The sequence below is a fragment of the Apium graveolens genome, chromosome 7, assembly GCF_009905375.1.
Source record: "Apium graveolens cultivar Ventura chromosome 7, ASM990537v1, whole genome shotgun sequence".
Taxonomy (NCBI): domain Eukaryota; kingdom Viridiplantae; phylum Streptophyta; class Magnoliopsida; order Apiales; family Apiaceae; genus Apium; species Apium graveolens.
The window spans coordinates 150,764,222-150,779,258 of record NC_133653.1 but is presented as its reverse complement, the minus strand read 5'-3'; the positions used below and the strand labels follow the sequence as shown (position 1 = coordinate 150,779,258).

At 35.6% G+C, this 15,037-nt stretch overlaps 1 protein-coding gene across 1 annotated transcript; it reads right to left on the bottom strand.

The window, feature by feature from the left end:
- Positions 1 to 5,984: 5,984 nt before the first annotated feature.
- On the bottom strand, positions 5,985 to 14,811 carry LOC141672080 (uncharacterized). Its single transcript, XM_074478578.1, has 5 exons — positions 13,440 to 14,811; positions 12,581 to 12,633; positions 12,035 to 12,166; positions 11,663 to 11,824; positions 5,985 to 6,517 (listed from the first exon to the last, which is right to left on the bottom strand). The coding sequence occupies exons 1-5, from the start codon at positions 14,614 to 14,616 to the stop codon at positions 6,302 to 6,304; spliced, it is 1,740 nt and encodes a 579-aa protein (XP_074334679.1). The 5' UTR covers positions 14,617 to 14,811; the 3' UTR covers positions 5,985 to 6,301.
- Positions 14,812 to 15,037: the final 226 nt, after the last annotated feature.

Below are 15,037 nucleotides of genomic sequence, written 5' to 3'. Positions count from 1 at the left end.
TGTAACCAGAATTACAGATGGGGGGTTGAATGGAATTCTTGAAACTTTTTCTTGAATAAAAATGTTCTAACTCAAATATATATATAAGTGTGAATTGATTAGCAGAATGCGGAATAGTTACTTGAAATGAATCAAAACACAAGTAATTAAAAACAAGAGTCTTTAAAAACTTTTTGGTGGATTTGAATGATTCCACCAGAGATATATAATATATATCGAGAGAACTCTGTGTGCAAAAAGCTCACAGCTGCTTACAAAATGATAACAACTAAGAATGAGAGAAATGCTAAGAATACAGCTTACAAATGTTTCTCTCTTTCTATCTGAGTTTCTTAGTTCCTTAGTTTTTATTCTATTTGCTGCTTCTTGGTTTATATATCACCAAGATTATAAAGTAATAACACAGGATAATAAACCCTAAACTATCAAGTCTAATATAATGCTACTTCATTACTCTATTCCAACATCTTTGAATATCTTCATAATAGTATGGAAATGGCAATGCTTCATTGTTCTCGAAAACCCAGTTGAATAGGATACCACATTCCATTTGCATACACTCGACGCATGTGACTGTGTTGTCACTGTCAACAGATTTTTGAATTCTTTATCCGTCAGGTTCATGATCATCCGTCGAGTTATTGATCATCCGTCGGGTTGTTGATCATCCGTCGAATTCATTGTTGTTTATCCGTCGGGTAGCAATCAGGCACTTGACTTCATTTCATTTATGCAGAATTACAAGACATCATTTATATACAATTAATCAACCTATTCTGCATATCTAGTTAAAGTCAACATGACTTAAGTACTATTACAGATTCTAAACAATGTGTATGCAGAAACGTGCTACAGACTTATTGTTACATAAGCTACTCACTCGATGGATAATAAGTCATCATCCGTCGGGACTAAAATGAGTTATCCGTCGGGACTATAATCCTTATCCGTCGAGTGCTACATTTTCACTAAGTAAAATCTACCAAGGTGTTTTGTTCATGAAATAATCAAGTACACAACATATACACAAAAAGTATAAAGAGTTAAGGCATAAACGAAACTCCGATCATAAACGTAATTCCGGTAAAACGAAAAAAATGTAACTTTAAGTTTCTGCAGAAAGTCGCGAAGATGTAAACTGCAGTTTCTTGACAATAACCCTTGATTATGATAGAAAATGTTATAAGGATAGTTTAGGCGCTTGCATCGCTTGATTCCGATTCACGGATCAAAAGTTATGGCCGTTTTACTAAAAGTGATTTACGCGACAAAAACTGCTACGAATTACGAACTTTGAAAATATAAAGGATCAACTTAAGAATGTTCATAAATCATGAGATTTTTACAGAGAGTATTATTTTGAGTTTCCTAACTTCCATAAAAATTTCAAGTGGAAATAATGATTTTTCAATTTTATAAAAATATCGGAGCCGAGACCGCGCGATTAGAAACCGTAGAATCCATAAGGGGAGCCGACTATGAAAATGAAAATGAACCTAAGATACTTAGAAAAATGAAGCGACCATGATGTGAATAAGGAATTAAAGGAATAATAAGGGTAATATAAGTTGAGAGGGTGCATAATAAGTAGCGCATGAGTGCGAGTCGCCGTAAATTAGAACGGGACCTAACAAAACAAATTGTGTTCATGATTATAGATTTCCGAGCGGAACCTAGAGCATTCTCCACCTCGAGATACCCAGGCAAGTTTACGAACCGAACTCCATTTACTGTTGTATTGTGAAAGGATTGTTTTAATGATCATTGCATAAATACCATGCTTGCCATGATACGTAGTAATTGAACTTTTCGCATAATGTAGTGATGTTGTACGATAAGTATATGTCGTAAAATATTTAATTCCGCTTTAAGCGTGACGTATGATTATAAGACCGAGTGTTTGTCGGGATTTTAAGATGAAAACCCGGGAATCATTCCGGTGATATTATAGGACGATTACAAGTCCACAATAGTACATTTTAAAGGGACTCAACGTCCACTTACGAAATATTAAAATACCTCGAACTTTTATTAAAACGATTTCCCAACGATCATATTCCCTCAACTATTTTTTATTGATCGAATAATGAATATTATATATACCTATTCCTTAATTATGGGAGAAGTAAACTCCAACGATTATTTATTCCAACCCTATTAAACATTAAAGATTATTAATTGCATAGACATAAACTAGTTGAGGAATATTATTTTTAATATTCTTTTAAAAGAGTAAACTCATTCGAGGTTTAATTATTTATCGAATATATTTTAATTATTATTATTCATTAAATGGTTTATTTATGATTTAAAAATCATAGAACCTGATTTAAAATACCTTCTGATTTTTGGAAAATCATTCGAATAATTTCAGATCGTCGAAGAATATTATCTCTACCTACTTTGAATATAGTTTCAAAGAGAAACTTTCCCCCCTTATTTAATTATCTGTTGACAACGGTCAACTCACATCCCTAGTACTTCCTCCGAAAACTTTCGGAAGTACATATATATATGAAGTAAAGCTATACCTATCAACAAGCAAAACGCTTGGGGGAACTTCGATGTGGTTCGAGTTCTCAGAATATGATAGGATCTCCTAAAGGAAAAGGGAGGGGTAGGATCCAAGTACTTCGTGTATTGGATAGACTACTGGTACCGTAGGAGACGGTACAACATGTACCTAAGGACCTGCGAAGTGTGTGTATACCCGAAATGAGGACACATAGCCCGTATGCGGCAAGGGTGATAACCGGGATACGAAGGTGTCGTCCTTCTACTAGTAGAAAAGGTTACTTTATCGCGGTACGACTGATCATCGTATGCGGTGGCTCCAACGAATGTCCTATTCTTCCAATTGGAATTCTGATGCAATACCGTAACCCAAGCCTAGGTGCTGGGTTTACTATTAAGGTATTCGTAGGATAATTAAATCCACTAAAGTATTATTTTTATAAGAAAGTGTGTGTCACCAAAGGAAAAACTAAATTCGAATAAAACATAATTATCATATATAATGTTTTACGTAAGTTATCATACAGTTATTTTCATACTGTATATTATTATGCTGGGCATTATAGCTCACACTTGTTTTCCTAAATTGACACAACACAACAGTGAATGAAGATGCCTACCATGAGAACCACAGCAGGAAACGGGTAGGAAATGGCCAGTTGTTCCGTAGATTGTTTGGTGCTGTACCACAGGTAGTCTGAATAAGCTGGATTGGTTTTCAGTTATTTTTAGTTCTGCGACTTATGTAAGGTAATAAACAAGAAACGTATATTTTACCGACGGACTAGCCTTACTTAAAGGTTACTCCCCGGTAAGACTTAACTACTCTTGGGTTGTAATAATTATCACTTTATGGTTGAATTACTCTAGCTATGAATGGTTCGTTTCCAAGACAATAACCTGTAAGTGTGTGTGTGTGTGTGATAAGTGTGGGGTCGTAAAGGGTGAGTATTTATATATTATAGTGTGAGGTATGTGGTTGTAGTAGTTTAGATGGCGTGGCCTCCGAGATTTCTGACCCCGAATTTTGGGGCGCCACATCATGTTTGTTTTATAATATTTTAATTTCGGGATAATAATTCGGAAATAATTAATTCCATCAAAATTAATCCTATGAATTAAATAATTTTATCATATATTTGTTTGGAAGGATTAAGTGTAGGATTGAAATATAATTAATCCTTTAAAATTTTATCATATGTTTATTTTGAGGGATAGTACCTGAGATTGGAATATATTTTTTTAAATTTTCCAATCCTATGTTTGTTTCATATAGGAATATAATAAGGGGATTATAATCTTTAAAATGATTTGTAGAAGAGGATAAAATAATACCTAATCCCCTAAGTATTAGAGGAAATTATAATCATATCCTCTACTCCAACAAAATAAACGTGAGATAGCATAATTTAAATAATTATAATTCTTCGATAATTCTTCACTATTTTTTTACAAAACGAATAAGAAATTGAAAAGTCTAAAGGATTACAATTATATCCCCTACTTAATACCATGAAACAAAAATGACCAAGAAGTATGAACGCAGCAAGTGTAGGGAAGGTCTGTACTACTGAAATTTTAAATAAAATAATAAAGACATAATTGTATTTTACACCCCTTAAATTTGGTCAAAACTCAAATTTGTATACCGATTTTCAGAAATTGCAGTTCGCATCTCTCTATTTTAAAATCCGATTCAACGTGCACCTTTTTTTCCTAAATTTTTAGCCTTAATTGGTATCTCATACAATATATTTCATATTTTCTTATAACGAATAGATTATATATATTATTAAGGACAAGAATTTGGGCTAAAAATTTGACAAAATTTGGCAAAAATGGTGCAAAATGGATTAAATTTTAAAGAAAACGAACGCAAACTGCAATTTCTGAAAATTTGTATATAAAATTGATTTTTGGTCAAACTTAAGGGTGTAAAATGCAATTATTTCAATAATAAACAATTATAAAAGAACTAGTTCGAGAGATCATGATGATGGGCTTCAGAAAAAAATTACAAATTATAATCCCGTCTAATATCCAGTATATATTGCCAAGGTATAATCTCCCTTGAAGACCTCCATGCAAATTTTGATTCACATCCCTTTATCTTTTGACGCTCAAGCGGACAAAAACAGACAAGTCCGGATCCCTTGTTCAACATCTCTACTGGTTGAGACATTGCAAACAGGCCCTCTCCCTTATTCAATGTCTTCCGCTAATCCGGTCTATTAACAGTCCTGCTTCTCTCCACAACTCCCATCCAAAGTAGAATAGCAGTTCAAAGCTAAATAGTACAAATGTTGTAAACTAACCAATATTTAGAAGGAACTGCCAACGCCAAGTGGCATGACACATGCCACCTTGTTAGGGCTGTACTGGAATTGTTGGAATGCAAATGGGGTATCAAGTAAGGTGGCATGTGGTGCTAACTTGGGATGCTAAAAATTGTCATCTTATAAGGTAGAGTGCCAACTTACTTGGCAGATTGTTATGTTCAATTACGAATAAGACATTAAATTGGCTTCTTTTGTAGGGTGCTAAGTATTGTAGCATTTTTCTAATTAGGGTTTCGAAAATGATGTGTATGAAGATAAAGGAAAAAAAATTAATAATAATATAATTTACATCATGTGGCATGTTGGCACCCGAATCATTGGAGTTGTTCTTCGTCCTCCAAACCGCCCACACCCAAAAAAGTTTCTGGATAGATAAGTTGCTCAGAATCGGGTACGAAGTGTCGGACACGACACGTATCCGAGTGTGCACCTCCGAAAATATAGGACACGGGGACATCGTCCGAATTTTAGACATGGGTACGGGGACACGACATAATTTAAATTATTTAAAAAATATTTTTATATTATAAAATAAATAATAAATGTTATTTACTTAATTTATATTATTATTATTACTCTTTGGTAAAATTCATAATAATTTTAAAATAAGAGGCGCTTTAAAATGGACAGACAGTAATGTTTGGTACTGGAAGTCAACATGTAAAGTATAAACATTAATATTAATAGTAATATAAAATGTTGTGGAAGACAGCTGACTTCAGCTTTGTTATCTAAAAAATGAATCTAGACATGCAACTGTCCACATCCATACATCCATCTATCATTTACTATTTACTTTATATATACATATGCTATATATATACACGGTCGTTTACTTTTCTTCATTTTCTTTCCATCTTCTTCTTTCATCTTCAATTCTTCATTTATTCTGGGCCTTCTGCGACATAATCTTCCTCTTTTTATGTGATATCATTAGAAGAAAAGATCTGAAATATCACTTATAATCTTTGCAACGAGGAGGATGACGGGTCAGATTTTTGAATGCCGGGTCTAACACGTATTTCAGGTCGTGTCCCGTGTCGTGTCGGATCGACACGGGTATGGCAGCCAGAAATGACGAGTCGGAGTAACATAGTTCACACAATTATAACACACTAAGTAATACAAATAAATAAGAAAGTAAACAATAATTTTATCCGGACAAAAATGGTAGTAGCAGATAAGTGATAACACAAATGCATTGGGAAAATAACGTCTCTGTTCTACTTGCAATTCACAGTACAAAGAAAAAGTTTCGGAACTCCATAGTTGGCTAAAACACATGGTGGATATCGAAACCTACTCACTGCTGTGTTGTTCAGTCACTTAAATTGCTCCTGCATGGCTTACAAAACCATAAAACAAAATTCCTAAAATTTTGCCACAAGATGAGTTTACTAAAGGTGCTACCTTAAATGCTACCAGATTAGCTCAGCCTGAATAAGCGTTCACATCCAGGTTACATTTGGAACTGGGTGCTGGTTACCATTATTGCATCCCCCGTTGCTGTGGTTTAATGGACTTCTTGAAGCATCAGAGGATTCACTTAGAAGAGCACGAGAGGGAGGGCTTCCTCCCACTAATGAAACGTGGTTCAGAGGAACGTTGTTGCAGACCGATCTTGTTATATTTTGTTCAGATACCAGAAAAGTACCAACAATTATCTGCAACCAGAGGAAGTAAACCACTACTCATTAGAACAAAGGTCACAAAGACATCAGGCAAACTAGATTTTGTCATGCGATTTCAACATATTGTCTTTTATATCATGCAGCTAGTTGTACCAGGTGATGTTTTAATATAAAAAAAGTAGAGGTTACAGTGGCATCATTTAGTGTACCAAAATGTTGGTTGAATACACTACACAAATATGTTTTCTAATGTATCTAACCTAATATTTGGCATTCTTCTATTATTTTATGAACAATTTAAAGAAATTACAATCGAAGAATCAATCCTAGGTGAAAGGATAAGTCTTTCATTGTGTCCAAGAAGCACCTTATAGGGCATATTTGAGTACAAATTGTTATTTAGTTTTTGACTTTTTTTTGCAACTAGAAACTTTAGTTTTTGACTTTTTGTTGCAAGTAAAAACAAATATCCAACAGGAAATATACTTTGATATAGAAAGGAGATTTACAGATCACTAGCCAGAAATTATTTGCAGTATACTGAAAAGACAATATTGTTGGATAAACTAATCTCCAAAGAAGTTGAGGAGTGCATTAATTATAGTTCATAGAATTAAGGAGATGTATCTGATCATGTATCTATTATTATCATTCATTTATTTGGTTTGTATCCTCCTATTATATAAGGAGGCTAAAGATTGATAAAAAATATAACAAAAAAATTAAGCTTCTTGAAATCCTGATCCTGATCCTGATCCAAGTTTCACATACTGAAATATTTATACAAAAACCAAACACACATAGACTCAACAGATTGGTATCAGAGCTTGGTATCAAATTCAGAGCCTACAAACATGAATAACTCTTTTGCTGTTCCAAAACTTACCAAAGAAAATTATGGTCATTGGTGTATCCGGATGAAAGCTTTGCTTGGATCACAAGAGGCATGGGAAATTGTTGACAAAGGATACGATGAACCAGAGAATGAAGGAGCTTTAAATCAAGCTCAGAAAAATGCCCTTGCCAAGGCTCTTAAACAAGATCAACAAGCTTTGTCTATTATACATATGGGCCTTGATGAAGGCATGTTTGAGAAGGTTGCATCTGCAACAAAAGCAAAGGAGGCCTGGGAGATTTTGCAGAACAATTTTAAAGGTGTTGACAAAGTAAAAAAGGTACGATTACAAACTCTACGTGGTGAATTTGAGTCTTTACATATGAAAGATATGGAATCAGTTCCGGATTACTTCACGAGGGTTTCCTCTGTTGTAAATCAAATGAAGAATTATGGAGAAAAGATTGAAGATGCACGTGTGAATGAAAAAATATTAAGATCTTTGAATACAAAATTGCAACTTGTTGGAATTTCCATTGAAGAGTCAAATGATATAGAGACCATGACTGTTGATCAACTGATGGGATCTCTGCAAGCATATTCAGAAAGATTATTAAAGAAGGAGGAGACAGAATCTCAAGTGTTGAAAACTGATGTTTCAGTTGAAGACAAAGACAAAGTCTTGTATACACAATACAGTAGAGGAAGAGGACATGGACGTGCAAGACAGAATTTTACTCGAGGCAGAGGACGTGGTCCTATAAACAACAGATTTGAAGAGAAGGTGCAGACAAATCAACAAAACTGGCGTGGTCAAGGACGAGGCCGTGGCAGAGGTGGAAGATCATATTCTGGAAGAGGAAGCAGATCTGTAGAATGTTACAATTGTGGAAAATTTGGACACTTTGCCAAAGATTGCTGGTTTAACAAGAAGGTGGAGGAAAATGCAAATCTAGTCGAAACGGAGGAGCAACAAGATAAAGGTGTTCTTCTAATGGCCTGCAAAGGTATGATTCCTGAAGATGAAATTTTTTGGTATCTTGATAGTGGGGCCAGCAACCATATGACTGGTCTCAAGCATCTCTTTACTGATTTAAAGGAAATAAATAATGGAGTTGTGTCATTTGGAGATTCTTCAAAGATAGAAGTCAAAGGAAAGGGGGAAATATGTTTTACTAAAAAGGATGGCAAACAAGGAAGAATCGAAGATGTGTACTATGTTCCTGACATGAAGAACAATATTCTGAGCCTTGGACAGTTACTTGAAAAAGATTACTCAGTCTTTATGGGTGACAAAGTCATGATCTTGAAGGACAAAAATGGCAGGACAATTGCAAAAACTGAAATGTCTCAAAATCGAATGTTCAAGTTGAATCTGCAGAATATACAGGAGAAATGCTTACATACAAAGTCAGATGATAAAGCAACTTTATGGCACAAGAGACTTGGACACTTACATTATGGTGGTTTGAAGGAGTTGGCTAACAAATGAATGGTTCATGGACTACCAAGCATGGATCATACAGGCAGTTTTTATGAAGATTGTGTGCTGGCAAAACAAACAAGGAGTTCATTCCAGAAAAAGGCAACTTATCGTGCTTCAAAGCCTCTCGAGTTGGTGCATACAGATATATGTGGTCCTATCACACCTGGATCATATGGCTCCAAGAGGTATTTCATCACTTTCATTGATGATTATTCTCGAAGAACATGGGTTTATTTCTTAAATGAAAAATCTGAGGCATTAAAAGTATTCAAGAAATTCAAAGTGTTGGTTGAAAAGAAGGCAGGAATGCAAATCATGGGATTACGTTCTGATAGAGGAGGAGAATATACATCAAAGGCTTTTACGGAATATTGTGAAGAACATGGCATTAGAAGGTTCTTAACAGCCCCTTATTCACCACAGCAGAATGGCGTGGCAGAACGGAAAAATCGAACAATATTAGACATGGTTCGATCAATGTTAAAGAGCAAGGAATTACCAAAAGAATTCCGGGCAGAAGCTGTGCAATGTGCTGTTTATATTCAGAATCGATGTCCACATTCAAACTTGGGGGATGAAACACCTCAAGAATTATGGAGTGGAAAAAAGCCTACTGTTTCACATTTGAAAGTGTTTGGGAGTGTGGCATATTCACATGTTCCTGATCAAAGGAGAACAAAGTTGGATGATAAGAGCAAGAAATATATTTTTATTGGCTATGATGAGAAAACAAAAAGCCTACAGGCTTCTTGATCCAGTTGCTATGAAGGTTGTTGTGAGTCGAGATGTGAAGATACAAGAAGATGATGCATGGAGTTGGAGTAAAGCACATGAAAAAGAAACAACAGAAGATATTCAGATTTCTAAGATTTCAGCAACAAGTTCTGATGCTGAAAATGAAGAATCAGATGAGGATGAGCCCAGGAATCCTAGAACTCAAAGTTTACAAGATATATATGAACATGGTGAGGTGCACTTAGTATGTTTGGTGGCTGATGCAGAAAGCATAGACTTTGGAGAAGCAGTAAAAGATAAGAAGTGGAAAGCTGCAATGGATGATGAAATCAAAGCTATTGAAAAGAACAAAACTTGGGAACTGGTGGAACCTCCAGAAGGATGTAAACCCATCGATGTTAAATGGGTTAATAAGAAGAAACTGAATGCTCAAGGAGAAGTAGAAAGATATAAGGCGAGGTTGGTAGCAAAGGGCTATCGACAGAAGGCTGGAATAGACTATGATGAGGTTTTCGCACCAGTAGCAAGGATGGAGACAATAAGGTTGTTAATTTCTCAAGCAGCTCAAAACAAATGGCCTATTTACCAAATGGACGTGAAATCAGCTTTCTTAAATGGAATGCTCGAAGAAGAAGTTTACGTGAACCAACCACCTGGGTATGCAAAACCAGGTAAAGAAGGAATGGTGTTGAGATTGTTTAAAGCACTATATGGTTTAAAACAGGCGCCACGAGCTTGGAACACTCGAATTAATGCCTACTTCAAGAAGAATGGATTTGTGCAATGCCCTTATGAAGCTGCTCTCTATGTCAAGGAAAGGCAAGGTAAATTACTACTCGTTGCACTTTATGTTGATGATCTTATCTTTATGGGCAACAATGAAGAGATGATTAAGGAGTTTAAGAAGGAGATGACACAAGAGTTCGAGATGACATATTTGGGTTTGATGAGATTTTTTCTTGGCATTGAAGTGAAGCAAGAGAAATCAGGAATTTTTATATCTCAAGAAGCATATGCAAATGCTATATTAAAGAAGTTCAGAATGGAGCATTGCAATCCAGTAGCAACACCCATGGAACTGGGTACAAAACTTTCTAGATTTGAGGGAGGAAATTCAGTGGAAGCAAATTTATATCAAAGTTTGGTTGGAAGCTTGAGGTATCTTACTTGCACAAGACCTGACATTTCTTATAGTGTTGGGATTGTAAGTAGATTCATGGAGGATCCAAAACTATCACACTGGAAGGCAATAAAAAGAATTTTGCATTATATCCAAGGAACAAAAACTCTGGGATTGTTTTATTGCAGAACTGAGGACTACAAATTGCAGGGATATTCTGATAGTGATTGGTGTGGAGATGTGGATGAACGAAAAAGCACATCTGGTTACTTGTTTTTTATGGGAGACACTGCATTTACATGGTATTCTAAGAAGCAGCCGATAGTGGCATTATCAACCTGTGAGGCAGAATATGTGGCAGCCTCTTACTGTGTTTGTCATGCTATATGGTTAAGAAGGTTACTTAGTGAATTGAGGATTCCACAACAGAGATCAACTGAAGTTTGCATTGACAACAAGTCTGCAATTGAGCTTGCTAAGAATCCAGTGCATCATGAAAGGAGCAAACACATTGATGTTCGATTTCATTTTATTCGGGAGCATGTAAAGGAGAAGAATGTGCATTTACGTCATGTTATTAGTCGAGATCAGGTTGCAGATGTGCTCACTAAACCGATGTCCAGAACATTGCTAGATACTTACAAAAGATTGATGGGAATGAAGGATCGAAAGGAATTAGTTTAAGGGAGGAATATGTTGGATAAACTAATCTCCAAAGAAGTTGAGGAGTGCATTAATTATGGTTCATAGAATTAAGGAGATGTATCTGATCATGTATCTATTATTATCATTCATTTATTTGGTTTGTATCCTCCTATTATATAAGGAGGCTAAAGATTGATAAAAAATATAACAAAAAAATTAAGCTTCTTGAAATCCTGATCCTGATCCAAGTTTCACATACTGAAATATTTATACAAAAACCAAACACACATAGACTCAACAAATATATGCAAATCTGATAAAGTGGAAACCACGGTTATATAATCTTAATAAACAAACCTGAACATCAGAATCCGCAATTAAAGGCCCTGCTACGCCGCCACCAAAGATGCCGCCATTTGGCACAGCTAGCAACACACTTAAACCGCCGCTTATGCTACGCTGGCCACCAGATTCTGATTGCAGAAAAGAACCAGAAAGAGACAATATCTCAAAGCATCCCTGCACATATAATGTTTATGAGTATCTCTCAATATAATTAACTCTAGGGTATATGAATTTACAATGTTCATGGCATGCGTGTATATATTATTGTGTTATTGCTTGAGGACTGAAGGCATTGGTCTTTGTGTTCACTATTCAAAACCCTGGAGAGAAGGTAAAGATGCAAAGAGAACTAAAATAACGTGCGATGGTAGATTGATTACAAACCTGATAAACAACAGTGCCCCCAGTTGTCTGTGGTTGTTGGAGAGTTACATTGGATAGAGTGCCGCTTGCCGACAGAACGCATACAACTTGTTTGTCATATTGAGAAAGGGACAATAATGTTGGCTGTACATACTGCAAACACAATTAAAATCTCCGGTTAAGAAGTTATCGTTTCATCATAAAGCAGAATTAATTCATATTTAATTAATATCACCAAAATGTTGCTTTTGATGCATAATTATACTTTCACTTATTGCAGGGTTTAAAAGTATTTAAATCCTACAACAAGGAAAGATCAACCTAGCAGTTCAGGTTCTTATGATTTTTTACTTGTGATTGAGTTTTTATGTACATGATCTACTCAACAATAAAAAACAAAGTAGAACATATCATTGTCAGGCATAAGGACAAACTGAATACATGAGTCAAAATAAAAAGATTATAACATGTAGTATTTAGTACGTCGATCTAGTCATCAAGTTTCCAGCATCACTAAATGCACGATAAAGTAATATCAAGGTAAAATAAAGCATGTTTGTAATTTACCTCTCCACTTCTCACAGTGATAACATACGGCGAGAATACAGCACCAGTCGATCCTGCACATTAATATTAAACAAGATTATAAAAAATACATACTATTAAGTCCAGAACAAAAAAATAAGAATCTCAAGGTCCAAACCTTGACCAAGTATACATTATGCTGTAAGACTTGTGCCATGAAAATCTACATAAACATATCATCAATAAACAGATATTATGTAATACAAAAAAAAACTGTATAAATTATAATTTATTTCTGTAGTTATACAATGTTTACAGGGGATCTTCCCCTTCTTCATCTAACACATCAAACAGATGACGAATTAATAAATCTTATAAATGTACAGGTATACGACATCCTTACGATATCCTGATAACAGATCAACTGAAGAAGAAAACTCAAAAATATACTGGGATACAAATTGGGGCAAGACATCCGATAACAGCAAACTGTATTAAGCTGCAAACTTAGATCCACGAGAAATACCCATTCCTTGTAGATCTTTTATTTTATAAACATACCATATTATAGAAATTCAAAAGAATTCTTCTTAAACAATTTAGTAAACAATACAATTCAACACAATTTATCATAACATCCTGTCCCCAAGATCTGAGCCAATACAATAAACTATATAACCACTCCTAGTTATTTTTAACAAAAGCAGGATACAAATATGAAATATTAAAAAAGGACACAACCTTCGAACCTTCATCATGTATCTAACTGCATAATTAGATGTCACTAAAGAACCTTAAGCATATACATAACCCAATCTAAACAAAGATCTCAACTAGATAATATTATAAATCTAGTAACAACACACAAATATATATATTTTTAAATTTCATACAAATATACCTGAATTAGCAGGAGAAACAGTAAAACTAGAAGATCCATCAGCTTTGTGTTTTTTCCCAGAACCCACCGGCCTTCCTCTGCCCCTTTTCTCAATGGACCCTTGCACCTGACCACCTGATTGCATAGCCATGGACGGAGATGACGCAGCAGGCACAGCTGAAGCACCACCAACCGGGTACTTCCTTGGCCTTCCTCTCTTTCGCTTAATGGCCACCCCAACACCACTATTAATAGCCACTGGATTGCTGTGAATGCCATTGTTCTGATAATTAACAACAACAGTAGGAGTAACAATCTCGTTGCTACCGCAGTTGTTGTTCTCATCACCAACAGCACTAGGAATCTCAACCTCATTGCTACCATTGTTATTCTGATTACTAGGAATCACAACCTCGTTGCTGACATTCTTGTTCTGATCACCAACAACACCAGGAATAACAACCTCGTTGCTGCCATTATTGTTGTTCTGATTGCCAACAACACTAGGAGTAACCACAACCTCCTCATTGCTACCATGGTTGTTCTGAATATTCTGATCACCAACAACACTCTCGTTGCTACCATTGTTGTTCTGATTACCAACAACACCAGGAGTTACAAAAACCTCATTGCTACCGTTGCTGTTACCATCCAGAACCGCGTTGTTGTCGTTACCATTGTTCTGATCATTCATAACATGAGGAGGAGGGTTTGTTTCAGAAGGAAGAAGCACCTCATTCACCGCCTCGTTTCTGATGTTGTTCCCATTGTTCTGATCATTCATAACATGAGGAGGAGGGTTTGTTTCAGAAGGAAGAAGCACCTCATTCACCGCCGCGTTTCTGATGTTGTTCCCATTGTTCTGATCATTAGCAACAACGCTCACGTTCACCTCCTTGTTAACCACACCCGCATCAAGTGCAGGAAACTCCGTTACCGCCACCTGAGCAGCCGCCTCCGAAGCACTCTGAGCCAACACAACAGCTTCAGGCTGCGCGTACACGTCATTCGCGTCATTGCAGATATTCTGGTCATTCATAACTTCACTCGGTTTAACCAGATTTGACAGAAGATCATCTTCCGGCTGATACACCGTCGTCGCATCCGCCGCTAACTGCATCGGGTTCTGTGCCAGTGATTCCTGAATTTCCGTAGCAGCAGCAGCAGCAGCCACATTGTTTTCAGGAAACGATGACATCTTAGACTTATAAAACTTTAAAACCCTAGTAGTATAATTTAGATATAATGATAGTTTTAGTATAAATCGCACAAAAACCTTCAAAAAAATCAAATAAAAATCAGATGCAAATCAAAACTCAGCCTTCAAATTAATTTGATAGAAGCCTCTGTGTTAATTATGTAGATTTATAACAATATGCGCAGGAGCCTGGGGTGAGATTGTTTGTGAAAATATATTATGTATTTATATGGGCAATTACGGAGTATCAAATTAGGGGATTTTGGATTTCTTTTTCTAGACGGAGGCAGAAAAAGGAATACAGAAGAATAATACGAGATTCCTAATATTTCCTTTTTCTACTAGACTATTGTTTACAAAAGGATAAACTCTTCCATATTTGAATTTAATACCAATATCTATTCTTATTATCTTACTGTCA

What these genes read in the sequence shown, in the direction of transcription:
- LOC141672080 (XM_074478578.1), bottom strand. Translation starts at nt 14,616, where the DNA reads ATGTCATCGTTTCCTGAAAACAATGTGGCTGCTGCTGCTGCTGCTACG. An exon ending in TCACTGTGAGAAGTGGAGAG is followed by an intron (nt 12,167 to 12,580) that starts GTAAATTACAAA and finishes TTGTGTTTGCAG; the next exon opens with TATGTACAGCCAACATTATT. An exon ending in GGGGCACTGTTGTTTATCAG is followed by an intron (nt 11,825 to 12,034) that starts GTTTGTAATCAA and finishes TTATATGTGCAG; the next exon opens with GGATGCTTTGAGATATTGTC.